The sequence below is a fragment of the Enhydra lutris genome, unplaced genomic scaffold (genome assembly GCF_002288905.1).
Source record: "Enhydra lutris kenyoni isolate GAN:26980312 unplaced genomic scaffold, ASM228890v2 scaffoldscaffold66, whole genome shotgun sequence".
Taxonomy (NCBI): domain Eukaryota; kingdom Metazoa; phylum Chordata; class Mammalia; order Carnivora; family Mustelidae; genus Enhydra; species Enhydra lutris.
In genome coordinates this window covers 8,979,822-9,005,038 of record NW_019154150.1, presented here as the reverse complement: position 1 = coordinate 9,005,038, position 25,217 = coordinate 8,979,822, and the positions used below count along the sequence as shown (strand labels likewise).

The following is a 25,217-nucleotide window of genomic DNA, read 5'->3' as shown; positions in this document are numbered from 1 at the left end:
CTTGGAAAGTATATTAGCTTTGCTTCTACCCACAAAGGCGCGTTTGAGCAGGGTAGGACACACCAATGATAAATTACAGACCAGATCCAAGTGAAGGCAATTGGCACATCAAATACCTAAAGGCTCCAAATTATAGCAAGAATGTGTTTTCCATGATAATCCCTCATAGGCAGTGGCATCTATGGTGGGCAAAGAAACAAATTAGCACCCGATTGTTTTATTTTGCAACAGTGTTTTTATTATTTGTTTAATAACAAAGCTTCTCTTGTTTTCATCAATAAAGAGTTTGGCATCTCCATACTGTGTTCAATACCACCTCAAGCATGGGTGCCATCAACGCTGTAACTGGTGGAGATTTACAAATAGGTTCCTGAACAAAGCCTGGCTGAGCCCTGTGCCTATATTTTGCCAAAGAATCCAAAATGCCTAGTTTCCTCTTAAAGGAATAAAATATGACTCTAACTATGGGACAAGAATGCAAAACCCAGAAAGTTTAATTTCTAACAGAAGATCACTGAACGGAACATTTTACTGCAGTAGCTATTGGATATCCCCCTTAAGCAGAAGAAAAAAAGACACCTTAGAAGAGAAAGTCTTCAGCATCAGGGCTCATGTCCTCTGCAGGCTATGTGAGGTGCCCAAAGCGACATCAATAGGCAGTCACTGCTATCTACACATCAAGAACTTACTAAGGGCCAACAATCAAAACAATCCACTCTCATCATGGCATTGGTGGCTGATGAGTTAGTCCTAGGATTACTTTCATTTTACAGGTCAGAACTCCAAAGTCAAACACCTATACTTGGCAGGGATCTGAAGCCAGGTAATCTAACTTTGTAGTTCTTTCTAACCATTCCATTATACAGGACAAATTATTTACATGTAATAATTAATGAAGCCTATCTAGTTAAAAAGACCAATTCTTATCTTTTCCATCTTACTCAGTTTTGATCTCAGTAGGAGGAAACTACTTATGTTCAATTAATTTAATAAGCATTCAAAATATTCTCCTCATTACACTTTCATGTCACTTCTTTGCTTCTTGGGATGGCTGAGCTTTGTTCCTTGGCAAGAAAGCATGCAAAATTGTATCCCAGCTATGCCTGGCTGACTAGAAGGATTGCTGACTGATGTTCTGTACACTGATGCTTCACTTATGTAATAAGCTAAAAGACTCAGGGCGAAAGAGATGACCCAGTTAACTACATGTCAGTATCTCTGTACTAAACCCCATGCTTTTCATTCTTACCTAAGAAGCTTAGCTATCACTCAGAATCAATCTCAGACATGTTTCTAACAAGTTTTGTTATCACACTCTCAATCCTAATCAGAACAGAAGAAAAAAAAAATGGGGGTCAAGGCAATTCTGCTTAGAATTTGCCATTTTGATAGAAGTAAACCAGGAAAAACAAGTATGGGCTTGGGATATTTAGTGTAAGAACAAACAAGGTTATGTTCAGTGTATACACTCTGTTTAGTAAGGTGGAAAAGTGCACGTCTACATTTAAGTCAATTCCTTAAAAGGATAATTTTTTAAATTCACCTAAGCAGAGTTTTCCCTATCCTTCAGCAACAGTACATACATGAAAAAAAATGTATTTCTCATAATTTTAATTCTGATGTTGTGACTTTGTATTTAATCAACAGAACAGAAGATTTACTTCAGGTCTTTAGTAATGAAGAGGTTTTGAAAATAATGTGTGTTAAACTCCTTCCCGTAACCCAAGTAGTTAAAAATCCTGCACACTCTGTATATCTGTGTGTCTGTGTGTGAATAATGAGTATTTCTATCTTTCATATATAAGCAGCAGAACTATAATTTTTGGGTAAATGCGGCAGACTTACATTTGCCTCTCCTCAACCATTTAGAAAAGCAAAAGGCATATATAAGCAAACAGAAAACCAAAACTCCTATGAAACATTATTCAGGGTTCTCTCTTTTGCCTAGTAATTCTCTATTCTCATCGACCTCTTTTGTTACCAAAGAGAACTGTACTTGAGTTGGTCACCTGGAGTTAGGGATGTCGGTGTGACAATGAGGTCAATTCCTGTCTTCCACCCATTATGTCCTAAGCTGCTATCCCCATAGCCCTAATGAAGGAAAGCACATAACAATCCAGATTTAGTCTTGAAGATCAGGGTCATACACCAGCCCTTGGAGAGAAAAAGCTAAAAAGAGTTCACAGAAGAAAAAACAAACCCTGGAATCTGTTGCCACACCACTTTATGTTGGTCAAGTGTTCTTTCTAGTGCAAGCTGTCAGGTTTGAAAATTAAAGGCAGAGTATTAAAACTAAATATTTCTAAAAATGCTATTACATATCATTCAAAAGTATGCATATGATACAGTGTAATTTTCTTGACAAGTATCTTTCTAAGAGCCTTCACAAGAACTAAAACCATTATTTCCATCAAACTTCCATTTTTTTTTTTTTTTTTTTTTTTTTGGCTTACCAACAAAAGTTAAAACTGTCACCATACTCTCCTATGGGACAAGAAGAGACACTAACACTTAATTGCCTAAAACAAGTAAAAATCTTTTTGAACTTTTGTCAGCCTTAGTAACTCAACCCCATCTGAAAATCATATTTGGAATACAAAATAGTCACTAGTAAAATTTTGCTATTGATAAACAATTTCTGAATATCTCTACAAATATTAAAAAGTGATGGAAAATTTGGAGATGATACCACTTAACACTTGATCTCTATACTGGAACCGTGGGATAACATACCTAGGGCTCTAATTTGTCATTAAAGTCAGTTGTGACTTCAGACTCAAGATTAAAGCACTATATTCATTTTCTATAAAATTTACTAGATTTTACAGTGATCCCTAAAAGATTTTGGTTGCCAAAAAGAGAACCGCTGGGGTGCCATTTTGGGGACTGTCCAAGATCCATGTGGTTTCATGGGATTAAAGCTCTTTTCCCTACTGGGTGTAACTGCAGGGTGAGGAGCAAGGCGGAACAGGTGCCACCACCTGACTGCTTGCCCTTCATGAGGCGTGTCAGTGAGAGATGGAGTTACATATAGGCCAAGACTTCAAAAACATTATCAATGCATAAGCCAATGTTCTAGGCTGTCCTCCACAGATGTCAGCCCATGAGGCAGGGTTGACGCTCCTAAGAGTTGCCCTGAGGCTGCATTAGAATCCCACTTTTTCTACCAAGAACAAGGCTGGAAGAGATATATCCAAGCAGGGCAGAAATGAAACAACTGAGGAGACTCTTAATCAGAAACACTGGGAGCTTAGGGGCACCTGGGTGGCTCAGTTGGTTAAGCATCTGCGTTCAACTCAGGTCATGATCCCAGGGTCTTGGATGGAGTCCTGCACTGGGCTTCCTGCTCTGCAGGGATCCTGCTTCTCCCTCTACCTTTCTTGCTCTCTGTTTCGCATGAATAAATAAATAAAATCTTAAAAAGAGAGAGAGAGAGAGAGAGAGAGAGAGAGAGAGAAGCATCGGGAATTAATGAACCCAAAGTATGTCATTTAATTTTATTAGAGAACTTTTGATAGGTTTCCTCAACCCTAGTTGTGTAATCAATCACATTCTTAAAAAGACACACAGAATCACTAATCTTGGCCCTATGTCCAAGGGGCTTTCCTTTACTGGGTCTAATTGTTTGGTCTTATGCTTATGTCCCGTACGGAGGCCCCCTGATTCAATTCTCCTGTGGTTATTTCAAAAGTTTGAAGTATTTCAGAGAACCCAGTCTGCCCAAGCATTAGAATCAGTAACATTTAGTAAAAGGAATCACGGAGGGACAGTGAATAGGAGACCCCTCCCCAGTAGGACTGAACAATTTTGGGAATGATGGGTGCTTTACAGTTGACTTGGCTCCAAAGGCCCCATCTGGTTTTCAACTTCTGGCGGCCAATATGATGCTAAATGAAATCTTAACAAAACCCTAGCATACTCAAGTCTTTGAATTAGGATTCAATCATACGCCTAGAAGCTTCTTTTCCAGTGTTTGGTCTTGCTATTTTAGGAAATTGTGGCATCTGCCATTTGTTCATTCAAGAAATCCTGCCTGTGTGCCAGCTACATGAAGTTTATATTGACACAGTTGGTATCAACTGGTCGTCAGTAGTCAAGGATGTTTTCCTTTCCCTGTCTTTTAGCTCCTGTGATTCCAACACTCACCAGAAATAAGGAGACATTTTAATGAGAGAAAATACATGAGGATCTGCAAGTCTCAGGTTGAGGTCAAATATACTAGTGACTTGAACAGTATCACACCTGTTGCCAACATTATTGATTGTATATAGAGAAGCAAATACATAAAAACTGAGAAACAATATCAGTGTTCCCCTTATAGCATCACAAATATCATTTTTAAGTTGTCAATGTAAAGTATAGTCTACTTGTTTACCAACACAAAATAAGAATATTTTCTATGACAGAAGATCTCTGTAATTTTGGTTTAAAAATATATGAAGAAATATCAACTAACTTCTGGGGAAACATTTTTTTTTTTAAATGTGTAAGAATAATGATATATATTCCATATGTGTGTGAGAGTGTGTTTGTGGTTACTACAAAAGTTTTTGACTTTGGTGTTGAGGGCTCTGTGTTTAGAAAAAGCTCTTTGCTATTTAAATATGTTGTAAAATCACAACAGATTTGAGAGGACTTGTGATGAATAGTGCAAATGTCTTCAGCATGAGATGACACCAGGTCCGTGTCTCCAGATACCACTGCATTTCTACCTGGTCATCTATTAGGGACTCAATAAACACTTGCTGAACAAGTGTCTGGATACAAAATTGATGTTTGCCTTTCACTTGGAAATTCAACCTGTAGAAACAGAACTCACAATATAGCCTGATGAAACCTTTTGCTCATGGCATTAAAATCACTGGTAGCTATAGTTACCTTTCCAGGCTCTACCTTCTGGAAATCCATGATATCCTAGCTCTCCATTTCTACCATTTAATAATAAAGAATCACATTGGTTACACTCAGATTATTTTTCCCTCAGAGAAGATTAAAATATTCCTTTTAAAGACAGAGGAGAACACCAACCTTGTGGACAGTCACAATGGGACACCTCCATGGGCATCAAAGCACAGAGGAGGAGAAGGTAGCACAGGAAGGCTATTCTCAACAGAACGTTCCTGTCTCCACCCTATTACTCTATAATGTCATCATGTTACTATATGAAGAAGAAACACTTATGAAGACACACAAAAGGGAAGTCGTCATACTTGCTGGCCAGATGCCACTTTTTTCATGTACCTTTCCTCCATCAAAACATTCAGCCACCTTCTACTCAGAATCTTCTTAGAACACATCCCTAAATCCAGAGGAAACAAACATTTGCCTTATCAGACGGTATTCCTGGCAACATACACACCTTGGAAAATGTGGAAGGAAATTTGCACCCAGTTTCAACCTGATAGTATCCCGCCCATGAATTCTTTAGAACATAGGGAAGGAAATAAAAATCAGGAGAACTCTCAAAGTAGATTTGTTTGGACTGAGAAATGAAATCACCCTTATCCACCTGAATATTAATGGCATGTTAATTCCTTGAGAATGTATTTTGGAAAAGCTGATCTGTCTGAGCATTAGAATTAGTTACACTTAGTATCCCCCCCCCCCAAAAAAAAGGTTTTACAGAGACTGGAGAAATATAGCCTACCCATAAAAACTGAGTAATTCCTGAGGAGAGGTGGTGCCCAACCCTCAGCTATTCAGGAAAATCCAGTTATCTGATTTTTTTTTTATAAGTTCCTCTCCTCATCCTAATATGGGTGGAACATCTCTTAGAAAACAATGACTTAGGAGCTCTGCAAATGCATTTTTCCCATGGCTGATTTCTATCACATTGCCACCTTTTCTGAAGAAAAGTCTACCATCTACTCTTCCGTGATAGGGTCTATAATTTTGAAATCTTTAAGGTTTCCATTTGGTTTCACAATGCCTCCAAATTCTTCCAGGTACATAATAAAGATCTAATAAATCAATGAAATTCATCTCAAGTCCCTTGAAGGCTAACAGACATGAAACTCCCAGTTGATTTATTTTCTACTTCCTACTTGTTCTTCCATGCCTGTTAGCTCCCCAAATAAAGCCATCTGTGGTGATTTCACAGAGGTTCTGGCTTCCCTGGAGACTCTCACATTCCCCAAACCCAGCAGAGACTTCTGCTGCAAATCTAACAGAAAGAGCCAGATGGCAGTTGTCCTACAAGTGCTGGCTGTCACCACCAGGCAAATGTACAGAATCGCATAGCCAGTCTTCGCGACAATACTGCAGACCCTGAGGGCCACCAGTGTGAGCTGGAACAGGAAGAGAGCTCCTGGGGTGCTGAGAGCTGGCATTACTGATTCACATAATTTATAGTCAGTTACTGTCACCACAAACCAACAACAAAGACAACAACCACAAAGGGAAGAAAAAAAGAATAAGAAAGAAAGCTCTTGGTGTCTTTTTACTCTGTGTTTTACTCTGTGTATTCAGCCTCTTGAATAAACACCAGCATGCCCTTTTTAGGTTTTTAATCTCCATTTATAAACACACACAGACACAATGTGAGGTTTAATGTATGCCATCTAGCTCCTAAAGGTATAATGTAATTCCTGCAACATTAGAGTGGCTCAAATGAGAAGGAACACAGAAATGCTGTTTCTGTTCTGGTTAATTCCAGCTGATGGTAAAACAATACAACGTGTTCGTGTTACTTACTGACAACACTGTTAAGAACGCTTTGGCAAAGCACATAGGTTTCCCACCTTAATATCTCTCCTCAATTCTTCACTTTGGAAAAAATGGGCAGATTTCTGTAAGGCGAGGAAAGAGGACTCAGAAGAAACCAAAGCTGCCTGACAACTTGACCCTGGACTTCTAGACCCCGTAAGTGTCAGAAAAAAAAGTCAGCTGTTTACAACACAATCCCTCCCCTCTTCCAAACCCTTACACACAAACAAAGCAGATTCTAATTCTCTGAGCTTTGTTAACTTGGGCTGAAGACTGGTGCTTGAATAAGAGGCTAAACTATAGGCAAACTCTTAAATTCCTAAAGTTCCAAGCGGAAGAGGTGGCTCAATTACCCAGAAAAGTAAGTGAAGCCTACAGTCCCTTGAATATCTTTGAATAACTGACCAGCTCAGCAGTAGAATAATTTAGAAATCAACAACTGTACAGTATTCAGAGTCTCTTTCATTGTTCTCAGAAGGAAAAAAATACAAAGAAGAGGGATAAAGTGGAAATGGGAAGAGGTAGAGCTTTGGCTCCTGATATGGTTTTATCGATAACCTGGCACACAGTGAGAACTCAGAATTAAAAATCACATTAGTTAATCCCCATGCGTACTGAATGATGTCTCTGAAATTAAGCTTCATAGATTACCTATCTATAGATTCACAGGTCTCTCTTTGCCTTACTGTTTTCAATAGCAGGGAGAAAGGCATGTTGGGTTTATGGGAGCTAATTTAGAAGTATACTCAATAAGTATGTCATGAGTATTGCCAAATTAATACATTAATTTTCACAGCAGTCACCAAACATGCCATTATGTCCTGCCAGAGATTTAAAAACACCTTTGATGCAAATTTCAGGAACTGAAAATAAATGTAAAAGTAAGTGCTACCAGTCATTTAAATTCAGTTCATTACGACAATCACATTCTCTCTCTCTCTCTCTCTCTCTCTCTCTCTCTCACACACACACACACACACACACATGGATATCTTAAAACCCAGTTTCCCCTTTCACTATTTTTAAATGTCTAAAAAAGACCAGCTAAAGGCAATCATGAGAAAAGGCCCATTTTACAGCTGAACCGTTTTCCTGATGGGGAAACAGAGCCAGGGGCTGGCAGTGGTACCTTGCGGTCAGTGGTTAGCTGATCAAGAGCTGACACTCGGTTGTAGTTTCTGTGCCTGGCAAACAGCAGTGCTGAGGGGTGCTAGGGAAGGAGGTAGGAAGCAAAGGTTTCCACTGATTTTTTTTTTTTCTTGCCACAGTCCTGTTGCCAAGGAAACCGTCTCCTTTGTGTGGCACATTCCTAGAGCCACTTGAGATAGACTCCAACTCAAAGAGTATGAGCTCCTTGAATTGGATCAGTTTTAACAATGGAACATTAAAAAGACAAAAGCCCTTGGCAGAAGGTGGAAAAATACCTTGAAACTGCTGTGGAGTCCTCCCTGCTTGGGGAGAGCAGCGGCAAGCCAATAACAACACTTTATTATGAAATATTTGTTGGGTACAGAAGTTAAATAAGATAGATAAATGAGAGATTTGAAAGCTTTAGTCCCCCCCCCCCTTCATTCCTTATATACTTTTTCTCTGAAGGAGAAATCAGGAATGCAAGGACTGTTTTGAGGAACATTTCATGTTATAATTGCTATTATTCTAGAAGACTCTGTGGGGTGTTTGGGGCTCACTGGGAACACTTCCCAGTGACTGAGGGAATGCCGTGGACCCCTTGGGCCTGCAAAGTTGGGAGGAGAGTGATTGCCATCACTGCTATTCAAATTATGTCACACACTATTCCAAATTGAATTTTTAAATCTTCCATTTGTTTTCTGCCAGTATATAACAATATTGTATATTAAATATTGATTCACGTATATTGTCCTTATATTCTGCAATACAGTTAAATTCCCTAATGAATTCTAGTAGTTGTCTTGTACACTATTTAGAATTTTTTATGTAAATATGCGTGTCATCTGCACATACAATTTTACTTCTAAAAATGTCCATGTCATAGAAATGTGGGAAGAATCAGTTTACGTGCAAGTGTAAAGTGAGTTTTGAATGAATAAAAATGCTATATTTATAAGGAAGTGGCATGATCGATGATAGCAGTACATCTATGTGTGTATCATGTGTACATACATAAGCTCAATGGCAGAAAAAGAGGAGGCAAAAATTACCCATTATTGTGTTGGCATGGAGTTTTTGTGTCTTTTTTAAAAACATCCTTTACTGCAAGTACTGTGTTGTTTGGACAGTTTGTAAAAGTTACATGTGCAGAAGAAAACAACAAAAATTACCCATTAAAGCAATCTTCTCTTCCTCCTAATTCTTAGCACAATTTTCAGCAAGGCAGGAGCTCTTGTCTCTGATTCACACTTTGGATTGTTCTTTTTGAGTCACCTCCGCAGTAGGAGCTGAGCCTTTCTGACCAGATAGATCTAGTTAGTCTCAATTGGGGAAACCAAGGCATCCATCAAGAGGCACTGAAGAGCGCCTCCTGCTTTCTGATCTCCGTAGTGCAATACCACATAGTCTTCACACTCTCTGCGCACAGGTGAGTAATTAGAGTGATACCGGCAAGTTGTTATCCTTGGAAAACGGTGCACACAATGCCGGCTTGGAGCTGGCAGGCAAATTCCACAGCACGCTCTTACAATAGCTTAGAACATGTGCTCCACTCCACTACCTTGCAAAGTGCATTTGGGGCTCTATTCTGGCCCCTCATTCTACCACTAATTTCTTATTCTCAAAACAATTATGACCCACATGGCTCATGAGAAGTGCAATGGTGCTGGACCTAATACAAAAATAAAAATAAAACACAAGAGTAAGAGCATCTGGGAGAATGTTAAAAATTCAATTATAATGAGTCTCTAGGTGCCTTCAAGGAAGCAGGGAGGGAATCAGGAAGAAGAGGTCAGTAGGCAATTAGGGATTGGTAGCAATCCTTGAAGGGCATCAAAACCAGCACGGTGGCCAGGGACGGTAGAAGGCAACTGGGAAAAGCACCTGGGAGAGACCACAGAGGCAAGCCCAGGGCAGCTTCAGGGATTTGGACGAGAGCTGAAGTGTGAAGGCTGGAGCATAGCTGACATGCTCTTCCAATGAACAGATGTGCAGAAATGCCTGCACCATGGAATCACGCTCTAACAGCTGAATCAATTAGTGACCCTACTTGTAAGCATGTGACCCCTCCCCCACGACCTGGCACTAAGAGGGTATGTGAGACACAGGTGTTTCTTCTAGAATGTTACTAGTTCTCCTAGGCTCATAAAATCCTATAGCCTTCCTGGGTTATAGAGATTGCTGCTCTGAACTACGATGTTTATGAACCATTCTCATGGACTCCGAAGGCCCATGGCATTTCAGGGCTGGAGTGGGTGATTAGAGTCTGTTCTTTTGCTGATGATCTAAAGGAGCAAATTTAAACACCGTCGAGAAGCCTGACAATTTTCCTGTGGGCACCACCACGTCACTGAATTTGGGAAACAAAAAATAAAAATAACATTCTTCAAGATGCTCTTCACTTTTTTATCACTATGAATTTCCAAGTTTGAAGTCACCAATGCTGAGTGTAACTTTATGTTGGCTCTAAGGACAGCAAGGTGGAGAGGAGACGGTTTAGAGCTCTGGGTGCTCTCTTTTCAGAAGGATGCGGGAAACCCAGCATATTCTTCTCAATCATTGGATCATGAATATCTCCAGAGGGATGAGGTGTTCTATCTTGTAATGGAAAAGAGTGTGTGGAATGGAAAGAAATAAGCTTAATAAATTAAAATGAGAAGAAATGAAGACAACTAAAGCATGGTATGAAGACCACCCAGAGTTTAGAGTGAAAAGCATGTTTATTATAAGGAGGAAGAAAGAAAGAAGGAAAGAAAGAAAGAAAGAACGAAAGAAAGAAAGAAAAGAGAAGGAAGGAAAGAAGGAAGGAAGGAAAGAAGGAAGAAAACCGAGAGAGAGAGAGAGAGAGAGATCCAGAGAATTAAAGATAGAAAGTAAATAAATGAGAAGACAGATTTGGAAATGGGGAAGAAATGAATACTATGAAGAACTAAAACAACAAAGTGCTTCCAAAGAAAGGAGGGGCTAAAAAATAAAGCAATTTGTAGATGAAGGCAAAGCTCACTGCAGAAATTAACAAGAAACTGGCAACAAATTAACAAGAAAGTAAAGGAGGAGAAAATTGAAAGGATAGACCAAGATTGCATGCGCAACAAAATATCCTAACTTCTCTTCCTTTAGTTCAGTGAAACTATCAGGTAAACCTGACCAGTTGAAACTAGTAGTTTGGGTTCTTAACATTTTTCTAGAGTTCATAGTCTTTCTTAGGAAAGCTGTATAGGAATGTTAGAATTTTGGGGAAAAAAAAACCCACAATTTGTGTGCTTTTTTTTTTTTTGCCACCTTTCTTTCCTTGTCATCTCTAAACCAAAAATTTATTTTTTCTAACAAACTACTGCTTCTTTGGGCTGCATAATACAAAAAAATATAAAAGATAATTTTATGATCTTACTCCCTGTCTTTGCAGAAAAGCGGAAATCCTAAGCACACCAGTAGTGCTTAACTGCATAACAAATGAGTACGTAAACACCAAAAGGTACATAAAATGCAAAGTGCCAAAGCAGCTCTTAGAAACATGCTGAATAAATCCCTTTTACTATAACCTCCTAGGGGACAGAGGGAACCTGGTCATCTATACTGTTTTGGTTACCTATGCGGCTTTCAAACCTAAAAATAGCATGATTCCTATTATTGCTCCTAATAATGTTAACCTTTCTCATAACCTCAGCTTAATACTTCTCATTCCCATTTCTGTAAATGGAATAATTAGAACAATTAATGAAAGAAACACATGAACATTTCCATAGAAACCTTTTCCAGACTCATTTTTTCAGAACAGCATGTTCCGCAAGGATTTATCCATGTGATTTCCACTGATGTTAACAGAAATCAGACAATTAAGTCCTCATGCAACTCTTTGATAATCGACCCCCTCTGCTTTTAGTAACATAATAATGCAGACACCCAGGGTACGAATGGCTTCTTCAAGTGGTCAAGTGTAACAATTTCTGCATTGCTTCTCTGAGTGGTTATTGGTTATACATTTTTAAAAATGTATTTAAAAATATATAGAGAGATTAATAAGGCTTTAAGCATTAAAATATATGTAAATTATACATAGGATAACTAGACAAATAAATATTTTTTAAAACCATTAAGTTTGGAGAAGGCCATTTGAGATTAAAAAAGAAAATCCCACTGTCTAGAAATTAATGTGTCTTATTGGTCACACTGGTATCCCAAATTCTTTCTTTAGCTCTGATGGTCCTTCTTCCCATCTTCACCCATACCCAAGGGGAAGAAAGTCAAGGGGAGGAATACCATAAGAACAAAGAAAGAGAAGTGCTTTTTCAGAGGTAAAACTCTCAGTTGCATTGACACTGCTTAATAAGTCAAGCTAAAAATGCAGGATTCACTGTCAACTTTACACAAGTGCTCTGGTTAAATAAATTTATAGATTCCATTAAGGTACATTTTGCCCCATCCCAAATGTGTTTCAGAACAACATTAAAGAGACAATAATCTTTTTTCCTACTAGGAGATGTTATTATGAACAATATTCTATCACAACAAAAACAGTACTACTACAAGAAGCAAAAAGCTAAACATATCACTGTTTATTGAACTTCCATGCAGGCCTATCAGGAAAGGAGCTGTGGTTCTGGTCTATTTTCAAACATACATGTGTCACAGATAATGACATCTTTCTGCCAGAGAGCCTCCGAGTCCATTCCTTTGTTAAACACTCAAAAAGGAGCTAAGTGATTGAAGGAAAGAGCTGCCTTGAACAGAGGGTCCTATGAGCAATTTTCAGGGACTGGGTCTTCCCTGCCATCTGAACACTTTTAAAACTAATCAGTTGAAATGAGTGTTGATGGGAACATTATTCCTTTAAATTTATAAAAACTCCTAAATTGCTAAGCGTACACAAATCCAAACATACTATCCCCCTGAATGCAGCCAAAGGGTCTCTGACCTATTCCTTGGGCAAATGTCTGATCTTTGAAAAATGTGTGTATTTGTTTGTTGCTATGGATTGGTTTGTTGGGCTGTCTCTCTATCTGATTTTAAAACATTTAACTACAGTTTGGTTCTTATTCACGTTTGAGATGAACAACTGAGAGGTTTCCATTTAGCCTTCTCAATCTTCACACATTCTCTTCTCTCTCTCTCTTTCTCTCTCAAATTCACACACCACGACACATACACACAGCCACCTAACCCTCCACATTCATGCTAACTTGAAAAGAAGTACACACATTATTCATTCTTTCAACACTTCTGAGTGCCTTCTGTGTTGTGCAATCATGTTATATTTATTTTCTATCTCAAAATTTGGATCTGTAAACATTAATGCACTAATCCTAAATACTAGCTATAATTCGTAAGAGTCATATACTAACTATGAAGTATTAATTCTTGCCTAAAGTATAAATAATGTCAAATCAAAGAGTGAATGTGGGTAGGTTCTTTCCCTTTGCAACAGCTTACATACAGACCAGCCATGATTAAAAATTTGCTATCTATGACATTGCTCTCCAGATGGCAGGCCATTAGCGTCAGCATCCCCTGGGAGTGTGCTCGGAATGCAGAATCTCGGGACTCACTCCAGAACTACTGAGGTCAAAATATGCATTTGATCAAGATCCTTGTTGGTATATATGCTCATTAAAGTTTAGGGAGCACTAACCACAGTAACGCTCCCTTAAACACCCTCAACGGGGAGGGGCTGAGAATGGCATTTACAAGCTCTTCTCAGGAATCCAGAGAGGCATGGAAAAATCCAATGGCCTGTTATATAGCTAGTATTTCTGACAGGCTGAACCCTGCAATTCTACAAGCCTTCAGTGAAGAACTCCCTGCACACCAAAGGTTTTCTGCCTATGTAGAAAGGAGGTTTGAATCAATGCAATCTATATCCTAAAGGTCAGAGTGTCCCTAAAGATTCCTGGAATAGGTTGTTATCCTATTATCAGTTAGCAAAATAAAACCAACAAGATCTACATTCCCTGACCTGGTTTTCTCCTCCCTCAGTGTACTTCTCTATGCTCTTTGTTTACATATATTTTTAATTTATTGCAGACGTTCTTTATCTGTATCCGTCATTCTTCTCTCTCATCAACTGGACAATAGGAAGGCTGTTGCAGAGCTTGTTTCCTGATTCTCTAACAGGACAGAGAAAAAATGATACTCTGAGAGGTGTGGAAGCTCCAATTTCTGCCTTAGGAAGGGGGAGGGGTGATAACATGTTTCCAAAGTTTTCTGGATATTATTTTACTCTCGTTTGCACGCTCTCCATATAATGTGCCCGTGGTACTAAGTTCAAATATCCAAAGGCAGAATCTCACAAGTCAGAATTGGTCACACTGAGCAAGCCTGCTGGGTTTCTGAAACCGATGTTTGTCACTGAATCTGTAAAGACTGAGGTACTAGAAGCCCCCTCCCCCCACCCTTTCCGGCTGGAGAAGAAAGATGCCACACCAGGCAGGAGGCTGACCTTCCTCGGTTTCCTCATTTAACCAAACTAAGCATTTAAATTCTGTCTCTACTATTCATACCTCAGGATGGCTGTTCAGCAGAGTGTAAGAGAGAATCCAAGTGAGGCTGATGTTAAATACAAGTGAAAGAGTGAATCAAGTGACTCAAACCATTTTCAAGACCTCTGTCACTGTCTCCAGAAAGGATTCCAACTCTGCTTTGCCAGGCGGTTTGGCTCGTCATTTACCCAACCCAGAGTCCTGACAGGACTGGAGCAGAAGTAAACTAAGTAGGCTTAAGGAATCCCCCCAAAGCTGTCTGGGCTTTTGCAATATGATGCATTATTTAAGATTTCTTTTTCATGGTTTCTTTCTGAGCTGTAATTTGAAAAGCAAAACATTTTTATGGAAACTGCTCTATGAAACTGGTTTTTACCCAAAATGAAGCACTCAGCAGATGGTTGGGAGTGGGGAGGGGGCCAGGAAAAGGATTTAAAAAGCAGAGGTAAGTGGCATCTCCAGAGTTTTCAGAATCTACACCAAAGGATGTTCTGCAGTTATAAATGCGTTATAAACAAAGCATTGTCCCCCCCACCCCCTTTCCTGCTCTGCTCTGCCACCTTCTATCTTTCTATTGCTCTACTTCAATGACATTTAAGAATTGAGGTTCTCCTGCAGCACTGTTGGGCTGCCTGTTTTAAACAGCAATCTACATTATTCTTCTACCTTAACCTAAAGAGATATCACTGTCATTAAGCAAAGTACTGGAAGCCTGGCAAGTAAGGGATGTAGGCAACAGTGTCTGGGAACAGCTGACCAAAACCTCCTTGGTCATAGGGCCTTACCTTCCAGACTATTTTTAGGAATACTGTCACCTTTTTCTAGGGAATCAAACATATATTAAGTATTTGAGGGGGAAAAAAAAAAGAAAAACAACAAATGATAACATGCTTTGAATAACTTCAAAGGCTCCCTCGCATCCTTGGACTTCAGGGAAATTGAGGGTAACCTTGGCCTTAAGATTCAGGTCAGGACTGTAGGAAGTCTTATAATTGGAGTTGTGAATATCACCTCTCAGCCACAGATAGAACTAGTAAGCAGAAGATCAGCAAAAATGTAGAAGATCTGAACAACAAAATAAACTGACAGGGTTTTAATTGACATGTCTAGAACATTTCCATCAAATAACAGCAGAGTACCCAATTGTTTTCAAGAGCTTATGGAGCATTCAGCAAGTTAGACCATATCCTGGTTCATAAAACCAACCTCAACAATCTTCTAAGAGTTGAAATCATACAGAGTATGTTCTTTTACTGCAACGGAATCAGTCTAAAATCAATCACAGAAATACAACAGGGAAACCTCCAAACACTTGGGTATTAAACAAAACACCTCTAACTAATCCATAGATCAAGGAGGAAATCTCACAAAAAATTACACACACACACGGATGAAAATGGAAATGGAAATAAAACACATAAAATAGGTGGCACCTTGTTAAAGAAAGGCTATGGAGAAAACCTATAGCTCCATGTATGTTCTCATTAGAAAAGAGAAAAAGTCCTACATCAATAATCTCACTTCCTACCTCAAGAAACTACATAGAGTAGAACAAAATAAAGCTAATGTGTGCAGAAGGAAGAAAATAAAAAAGAAAAGAACAGAAATTGATGAAATCAAAACAATAAAACAATAGAGAAAATAAATGAGACAAAGTGGTAGTTCCTTGAAAAGATCAATAAAACGGATAAACCTAGCAAGACTTACAAAACTGAGAAAGGAGAACTTAAAAATCACCAATAGTAAAGAAAAAACAGGATATCCCAACATATCCTGCAGCCAAAGGATAATAAAGAAATACCACTGATAACTTTTTATTCGCAAGTCCAGCAACTTAGAAGAAATGAGCCAATTCCTCAATGACCACAAAGGACCAAAACTCAGCAAAGATGGGACCCATCATCTGAATACTTTTTTAACTATAAAAATGTCATAATTAAGGGCTCTAGGAATTATATTCATGTAAAAAGTAAAAAATAATGCTTCTGAAAAATCCCTAGGCCAGACACGGTCACTGGAGGTTTCTATCAAACATTTAATTCAGCACCATTTTTACAGAATTCCTTCCAAAAAACAGAAAAGGAGGGAACACTCTCCAACTGATTTTATGAGGCCATCAGTATTCTGATACCCAAACCAGGATTTATTCATCCCCACATGCCCACTTATGAAAACATAAAGGACTTTACAAGCCCATTTTTGTGGCTTTTAGAACATGTGCAAGATTGTGGAGAACGGAGAATAAAGCTACATATATTTCTTTTTTAGTTAAACTGAAAAGGGAATTTGGAGTTGGATATAAGATTCAAGACAAATTCTTTTATTTTTTTTTTCTTTCTTTCTCTCTTTTCAATATGTGATCCGCACGTAAATGTCTCAGCTGAACTCTTGTCATTTGCTGTTCGTGACAAGCTCTGCAAAGGAATATGAAAGTCTGTGGGGGGTCAGGAGCCCGAGTCCAGAGTCCCCCATTTGTTCTGCTATTAGTCAACGTGCATACTTAGATAATTAATTAGATGCTATCAGCCTCTGTGACATGGGCCTGCGGGCTTAGTTTCCACGTGCTCGTTTCTCTAGATCAACCATGACAGTAAAGAAAGGCCACATTAGTAACTAGGTTTATGTGATTATGAGAAACTGATTAAATGTGCAGGTTTAAAACCAGGCAAGTCTGGGTGCTCCTCCCAGTCTGATCAGCCCTGGCACACTGAGGGACTTATTTCTGAACAGGAGTACTCACAGCTACTATTTCCCATATAAATTTGTGGTGGGGATGAAACAATGCAATGTTTGAAAACACTTAACATAGCAACCAACCCCTTAGAGACCTAACTGATGGTGGCTATAATTACTACTAACAAGTTTGTGGCCTTAAAAATGTCTTTCGAGGCGCCCGGGTGGCTCAGTCTGTTAAGCGTCTGTCTGTGGTTCAGGTCATGCTGTCAAGGCCCTGGATGGAGCCCCATGTTGGACTCCCTGCTCAGCGGGGAGTCTGCTTCTCCCTCTCCTTCTGTCCTGCTCATGCTCACTCTCTCAAATAAATAAATAAAATCTTTAAAAACAAACAAACAGAAAAAAAGTTCTTTAAACCAGAATAAAAAACCATAGCAACATAGGTATTAACTAAACACAATATGGTAACTGACTGCTAAGTAAACTGAAAAGATGATGAAAGGAAAGGCTTGCTCATGGCACTCCATTTCAGTATTTGACCCCTGGGGAAAAACCCATTCCCATTGCAAGTGAGGTGAGACAACCTCACTTGCAATTCTTCCAGGGCTGGAAGGATTTCAACACCACAGTCTTTTTAGCTTGAACCTGGTAACTACCTTTCTGTACAGCTTCAGGTCCTAAACAACTCTCTCATAAAGAAAATTATCTTCCTTCACTACTGGGGTTACCTGATGATGTTAAATTGACAACATTTTTTTCCCCATTAGAGACACTTCTGTATTGACGGCTTTTACTTCCCTTGGATATGCAGCTTCAAAATCCCAATACCATGTTCAAATCTACCACTTAAGTCCTCCAATGTTCCTGAACATTAACGACCCTTGTTTATAATCCCCACCAGTGACGCTTCCTTCTAGAGGCTTAGCACCTCTATCACCTGTTGGCAGTGTCGAATACAAAAAATCACCAGGAGGAAGAATTTACACCCCCCTATTGGGCCTCAGGGTAATTCAAGTGGCCTATTTAGCCAATTGCAGACTATCCAATTTCCTTTATAAAAACCCAGTGTGTGTAGTTTTCAGGCCTAGGAAAGATGTCGTGACTTACAGAGGTTTCAATTTGGTCAAGAATGTGGGACAAAGAAGAAATATTTTCATGAACATTAAATAAAGATTAAGAACAATGCCAAGAAGCAAACTAGGATTAAACTCTCATTTGGTTATAACTGAGGCAAATTTGCTCCACACTAATGCAGGCCAGGATGCAGCGATGCAGGCCAGGAGAAGGTGGGAGAAGGTCTGGTCCCAGAGAGTCAGGATGTCACTGTGGGATAGGGCCGCCCACCTCTGGTCCTGAGGTTGCTTTACAGATAGAGAGGGCCTATCTTCCAGCTCCTCCAGGAACTGCAGCTCCCCCAAAGAACCACTGTGTCCCTTTGGGAAGTCTCTCTTAGTGTCACTAAACTCAGTAAATGCCCTCCTAGCTGTAGTTACATACTGTCATGGAGCCTTGGCATGAGCTGGATGGCCTGGATTTTGTTAGCAGAGGTGATTCTTAGTGAGGTCGGGGGACACTGTCTTCCCAAACCTTCAGTAAATTCAACATCATGGTGGAAACTGCATTGAGATTTTTCAGCTCATATTGGGTGTGGTGGTCTCAAAAGCTCAAAGGTCTCATGTATATGTCTATGTTGTCACTTCCAGGGGGATATCATTCACACATCATTTCCTTTTTCTCTTCTCCCCAGTCCCCACAGACCACCTCAACTCCACTCATCTCTTTGATACCTGAAGCACTTCTATTTTGGATATAATACTACTTTAAAATGCACCCTTCTAATGATGGTGTCATTACCTTGCCTTGGGGGTGGCATATCCATGGTGATGTGGGAGCATGAGACAAGTTAATGTCTGCAGGCTGCCATGGGATGTAGTTGGGGCCAGTTAGGTCTCTGTGAGATGGGGAGAGGTTCTGCATCCCTAAATTCTCCCAAAATGTTTTTAAAAAGATGAAAAATATCACAGCATTCTTGCTAATATTGAAGTGCATCAATGAAGACAGTGGAGAGGGGTTAGGGGGAGACTGGGGCTTGTCTTAAGTCTCCATCTGTTGCCCAGTGAACGTATATATCCAACTGTCTCAGCCCTCACACAGATCAGGAGTTTTCAGGTTTTAGTAGGTTCCAGAATGTTTGTAACCACATGCCTTGCCTAGGAACTATATACTCCAACACAGGTCTGAAATAACTCTTTAGGAAACTGTCAAATAATGGCAGTAAACTAAAATTTGGTCAATCAGTATCATTCGATAGCTGCATCTTTCCTCTACAGGCATTGGTAACCAAAAGGGAAACTTCACAGTAGCCTCTGGACCAGTAGCTAGGAAATCATAAATCAACTCTCTGACAAACATTAGCAGGAGGAATGCAAGCCGTCCTTTAGTATATATCTAAACTGACAGCATAGCTACCACCACATGATAGAGATAATAACAGTTTCCAACAATCAGAGAAAATATTATCAAACCCTTTAGTTAAAATAACTGATCACTTTAAACCCTTCTGTGTTGGGACCGCTGGGGGCTCAGTCAGGTAAGTGCCTGCCTTTGGCTCAGGTCATGGTCTCAGGGTCCTGGGATCAAGTTCTGCATCAAGCTGTCTGCTCAACAGGGAGTCTGCTTTTCCCTCTTCCCCTTTTTTTTTCCTCTTTCTCTCCCTCTCTCCAATAAAGAAATGAAATCTTTAAGAAAATAAAAAATCAACTTTTCATGTTTTTATTACTATAAAAATGTAAAATCAGTTCAGAGGTCAATGTGTATTTTTCCCCAAAACTATTACAGTGTTGAAACAAAAGAAGGTTTGGCTGGCAGTTATATATTTCTCTAATTTTTCTGCCACAGACTTTAAATAGGCCATGAGATGAACCAAAGGCCACATACCCATCTGCAGTACAGAGGAATTGAATCATTTCTCCAATCTGACACCCTAGTCTCAGGGTGTCCGTTCTTCATGTAAACCCTTGGCCAGGACTGTGCTTTTTGTCCACTAATAAAAATTGCACATCTCCCGTCTATACCACATATCACGTACATATCACATATGCATATACATAGAATCAGCGTAGAACTCAGATCGCGGAAGAGCCAATCAGGAGGCAGTGGGAGCACCGCTGTCACACACAACCTACTTACGGAAGGTGGGGTCCCCCAGGCGGGCAGTCTTCAGCATGGCACTGAGCCGTTTCCCCTGCAGAGTGGTCAGCAGGAAGGACACAAGCCTCTCCCTAGCACAAGTCACTCAGCCCTGCTGGGTTCCTGCTGCTCTCTGGGCACTGGCATGCCATTAGGAGTGTGACACAGTAGGGAAAGAGACCGGTTCACTGTGAGACCTGCTACTCACTCTCGTACAGTGTATCGGCCCCCCTTCCCACTGCACAGTGGCTGCCAAGCTCTGGGCGGGAGGCGTGTGGCCCTTGAGAAAGCGAGCCATGGAGTCAGAGTTGCACCGGGACATGGGCTGCAGTGTCCGGGACCTTCTTCTAAAGACAGTACTTTTTAGGATGGTATGGAAACAACCTAATTTGGTCCCTTAGCCTTGGGAACAGGGGGAGGATTTTCTTCAGGTTGAAACGGGGTGGGGGGGGGAGGGAAAGGTATGAACTAGGAAGATAAGGATGTGGTTGGCCCTCTGCTTTAAAAGAAATTAAGAAGATCCAAAAATAATTCATGGAGTCTGTATTGAGCATGCGTGTCTGGGGTGCTGGAGTGACGTGGGCTTCATCTTCTTGCACCTGTTACTTTTCCACACAGAGTTAATCCAACGCTCCGTTATCTTGTGTGGGTAAGGGAAATGTGGCGATTTAAATAGCCAAGCTTGGATATTCATCCAAAGAGGACAGCGGAGGGATTTACATGCAGAAGTCCCTGGGTTAGAGGAGGACATGGGAAACAGACCACAAGTACCTGCTTGCTGTGCTGCCTGGGACATCTGTTGAGCCCTCTGAGTACTGTACTGAATGGAGGCCAGGGGCCGGTACTGCTGTGCGGTTGAGGTAGGGTACTGACCAGATGGATAGTAATACACGGACATCTGCAGAAGAAAGAGAAAAGCCACAGGGAGTGAGAAATGTATACGAAGCAACCTTTTTTTAAAATCCAAAATATGTATGGTCATCTCATGACGTACTGTGATCGTAGTAGACTGTAAAGTTGGCCAGCAAATGCTTCAACTGGGCCTATGTGTGTGTTCATGCTACCTTTCTCATGAAGATGTGAAATCTATTCCCCAAGCCCTTGAATCTGGGCTGGCTCTATGACTCGCTTTGACCAATGCCATGGCCAAGCCAGATCCCTAAGACTTGCACTTCCGCTCACACAGGAGGAACAGCCAGCTGCTGTCCGGCTGGAGAAAGAGGCCATGTGGAGAAGACAGGCACCCTGGGGGGCAGGCTATGCTGACATTCTAGGCATGGGAGTGAGGCCATCTTGGATGTTCCAGCTCCAGTCAAGCTGTCTGAGCCATGACCGTCTGAGGCAGAGCTGAACCACCCCAGCTGAGTCCTGTGTTAGTTGCTGACCTAGCCCTGAGCAACACAACGATTGTTGTCTTAAAACACCGGATTTTGTGTCTTCAAAATGAAACAAGAGTGAATGAAACAGGGGTGCCTGGGAGGCTCAGGTGGTTAAGCATCTGACTTCAGCTCAAGTCATGATCAAGCATCCTGGGATCAAGAGTCCCACATCCAGCTCCCTGCTCATCAGGGAACCAGCTTCTCCTTCTGCCTCTCCACCTCACCCCCTTGTGCTCTCACTCCCTCGCTCACTCTCTCTCAAAGAAACAAATAAATAAAATCTTTTTAAAAAGGGGGGGGGACATGTAATAGTCATCTACAACAACAAAAAGTTTATGGTAGTTTAAAATATTACATATAAGTTGAATTGTTCTTCTAATGGAAACACAAGTGAGATGTGAAAGCTGCTAATCGCTAACCTATAAGAAGCAGGGGTTGGAATTTCAAAATATCATCAAGTCTATCAAAGCACTTGGCAGAGTGATTAGCACAGTGCCAGTATCCAAAAGAATTTATGTTCCATCTGACAGAAGGAAATATGTTTAAAATAATGTTTATGCCACCTACTGTCACTTTCTAATGACTAGGAATGATTGAAAATACTCTAATTACTTCCAACAAGATTCCAATCAAATGTCTTTTGATTTGAAAAGTCTTCCTTGCCTACCTCAGTTCATTTATATTAAGGCTGCTCTCTTACTGATCTTGAATAATTTTTCATCTCCAGCCTTCTGACCATTCTTCTATCATCTTCTTGAAAGTGTAAATGGAGGTACACTAGGACCAGCCTACAAGTGCTATTCTCAAATACACAGAATAAAATTACAAGCCACCTGTATTTGAGAACAGTGATTTTCATGAGTATTTCACTTTCTGATTTGATTATATCAAATAAGAAACACTTTTTTTATCTCAATCTTGCTACTGAAACACTTCTATCATGCTTTTCTATGTTAGCATAACATAGGAACAAAAGATAACTTAGAGTGTGTTGAGCTACGGTTTTGCAATTCCCTGAATTATTATGAATTCTACTTCTGACTGGCAATATAGATATCCAAGGATAAGGTACTGAATGAGTCTTGAGAGAACACAGGTCAGTATTTGGCAACTAACTGATTGCACATTTTGTTTATGGTTATTTTTTTCTTCCTGTTTCTCCCTTTCTTTGTAAGGGAGTTTATAACAACAAAAACCCAAAGAATCCTAGTGTAATAATGGGTTTTAGTTATACTCTGGCAAATCATGAAGCTATTAAAGATTACTACCATTATACATTAGATGCTTCCTAAAATTAAGAACAACTATTATGGAATTTATTCATGAGCCTTTTATTTATTTCTATGTTCTTTAGGAAGAATAACAGTTTGTTCCTTTTGGAAAATCTGTGACTTGATTCAGTGAAAGCTCAGAAATATGTTACCCAGTCCTTGGTCTCTTCTCTCACATTCAATATGAAACACAAAATACCTTCAGGGATGAGGGACAGAGTTCAAACACTTCAAAATTTCCTGATGAACACTAATGGTTTGGATGAAAGCATAACCTCTTAAAGGAGAGTCTCAATTTTTAGCACTCAGTGGTCCTGTTTTGTTCTTGTTTTTTTCCCCCACCCTAACTTCTTTGACACCCTGCCAGGCTGTGCTAGAGGTTTGATAACCTTCATCCAGTACCTCTCGCAGGCAGAGCACTGGCCATCTCTTAGCAATTCCAGCTTCCAATCATGAAGCAAATGGGACATGGGCACTGGGCTCATCATCATCCTCCCCCAGAGAGGAAGGTGCTGAGTGGGGCTAGGAGGAGTCTTCAAAGGATCCAAATGCAAGGTTGGAAGGGAGAAAAGAGTAAGCATAACTCCCAAAAGGAGAAAATGTATACTTCCAAGTATGTATATTTTAAAACACAGAGAACCAAAATATGAGTGAGTAGGTTAGGAGAGGCAAGAAATAAATGAGAAAAAGAAGAAGCCATATTAAAAAATCTCTTCTCCCACCACCTTCTACAAGTCCGTCTTTGCCTCATCCGTGTTTCTTACTTCACCTTCTAGGGGGTGTTCAGAAGGCATACATGACATGGCAGACAAAATTGGCTTCACAGTTATTAAATAGGTTGACATTCTGCGTACATTTCATGCATTTCCATATGCCCATGGACTGTACCTCGAGTTCTTTTCCTTGTCCCATAGTTGAGTAATCAAGTTTTAAAATGTTTATTAAATTGAAACTCACAATGACTTTTATATATATGATATATCTTGTACCTAAGAAGTTCATGCATGGCCAGACTGACCATGAACCATGAACATCTGTTTGGTTTGGTTTTGTTTTTCTACTCTCCTTCCCTTCTATTTCTAAGTCTTTTGAAGAAGGGATGAAAGTGTTTCTGTTGCAGACACGCCAAGGGTTCTGAGTTGTCTTTGCTCCTGCAGCGCGTTAATACTGAAATTCATTAATCAAGGAAGATTTTTTTTTAATGCCTTTAAAAAAAATTCTTCAATTAAATATTCTGCCAACTCTTTTCCTTGATAGCAGAAACGGGTAAGAATTCTGAGATGCAGTTTAGGACAAAAGAGCTACACTATTTTTCCCATTAATTAAACTTAAAGTATTTAATTTATTAACAAAATAATTAATATATTAATGAGGCCCTTTCTTCTGGAACTTAAAATTATTTTTTCACATCTCCTTAAATCCTACTGGTGAAGTGAGACTGCAGAGAAGACAACTGAAGATGAACAATTAATTAATCATTCAAAGCAAAATGAACAACTGAATGAAAATCATTTCATGGTGAAGGGTTTTGCATGGCTTGAAAAGAAAATAATTTATTCAAGATGTTAAGGCAGTGAAACAAATAATACAGAGGTGACACCGTACTTTAAACAGCTCATCCAATGCAATATTTCTTAATTAGGATGGAATTTGCTTGGGATATGTGTGCCTTGAAAATGGACCAGAAAACGCCTCTGTGCATTTTACATCTTGACAGTAATCACTTGCAATATTCTGCAAGGGATACCCAGGAGAGCACCAGAGATGTTTGGTGGTGAACAGTAACAGATAATCAGTCTTTGAGAAGACAGTAAAAATCAGTGATCTGTGGTGTCTTACATGCTCAAGTCAATTAAATATGATTAATGACTACCTGTGAGAGCATGCAGGAGCTCTGCTTCCCCCTGGGGAGAGGAAAGGACAGTGGACGTCCGCTTTAGCTTCCTCCTTTATATTCATAGAGGAGCTCCTGCCTGGGGCACCAGATTAGCTCCAGAAAATGCTTAAGGAAAGAATACACTTCCAGAGCAGCAGCAGAGGAGAGCTGAAAGTCCCTCAGGGGCCAGCTCTCTTCTTCCTTCCTACTTTCCCTTTCTAGGGCTTCCAGTGAGGGAGGGAGTGCTCTCCTGTGTGGCTCCCATACCAGGAGCCTGGAAAATGGGACCTCCCCCACTGTATCATGGGAAGCTGGGTCTGCTTCATTACACATCCTTTCTGAGCCCCCATGGCTTTTCACAATGGCTGAGTAGGACAGATCAGGTTCTGTAGGTGGGGGATATCAGTATGGACCAGAAAGAGCCACCCAGGTTGACCTGGTGATAACTCGGTGCAAATGTTGATGTCAGGATGCCCAACGAATAAGCTATAGGTCACAGGTGTGAGGACAAAGCACACTC

At 40.1% G+C, this 25,217-nt stretch overlaps 1 protein-coding gene across 1 annotated transcript in view; it reads right to left on the bottom strand.

Annotated features, from left to right (window-relative positions):
- LOC111159063 (cAMP regulated phosphoprotein 21) overlaps positions 1–25,217 on the bottom strand; it is a 111,474-nt gene that overhangs the window by 28,570 nt on the left and 57,687 nt on the right. Inside the window, exon 17 of the mRNA XM_022521443.1 lies at positions 20,943–21,069. Coding sequence (XP_022377151.1) covers positions 20,943–21,069 — 127 coding nt within the window. The remainder of the gene's footprint in view (positions 1–20,942; positions 21,070–25,217) is intronic.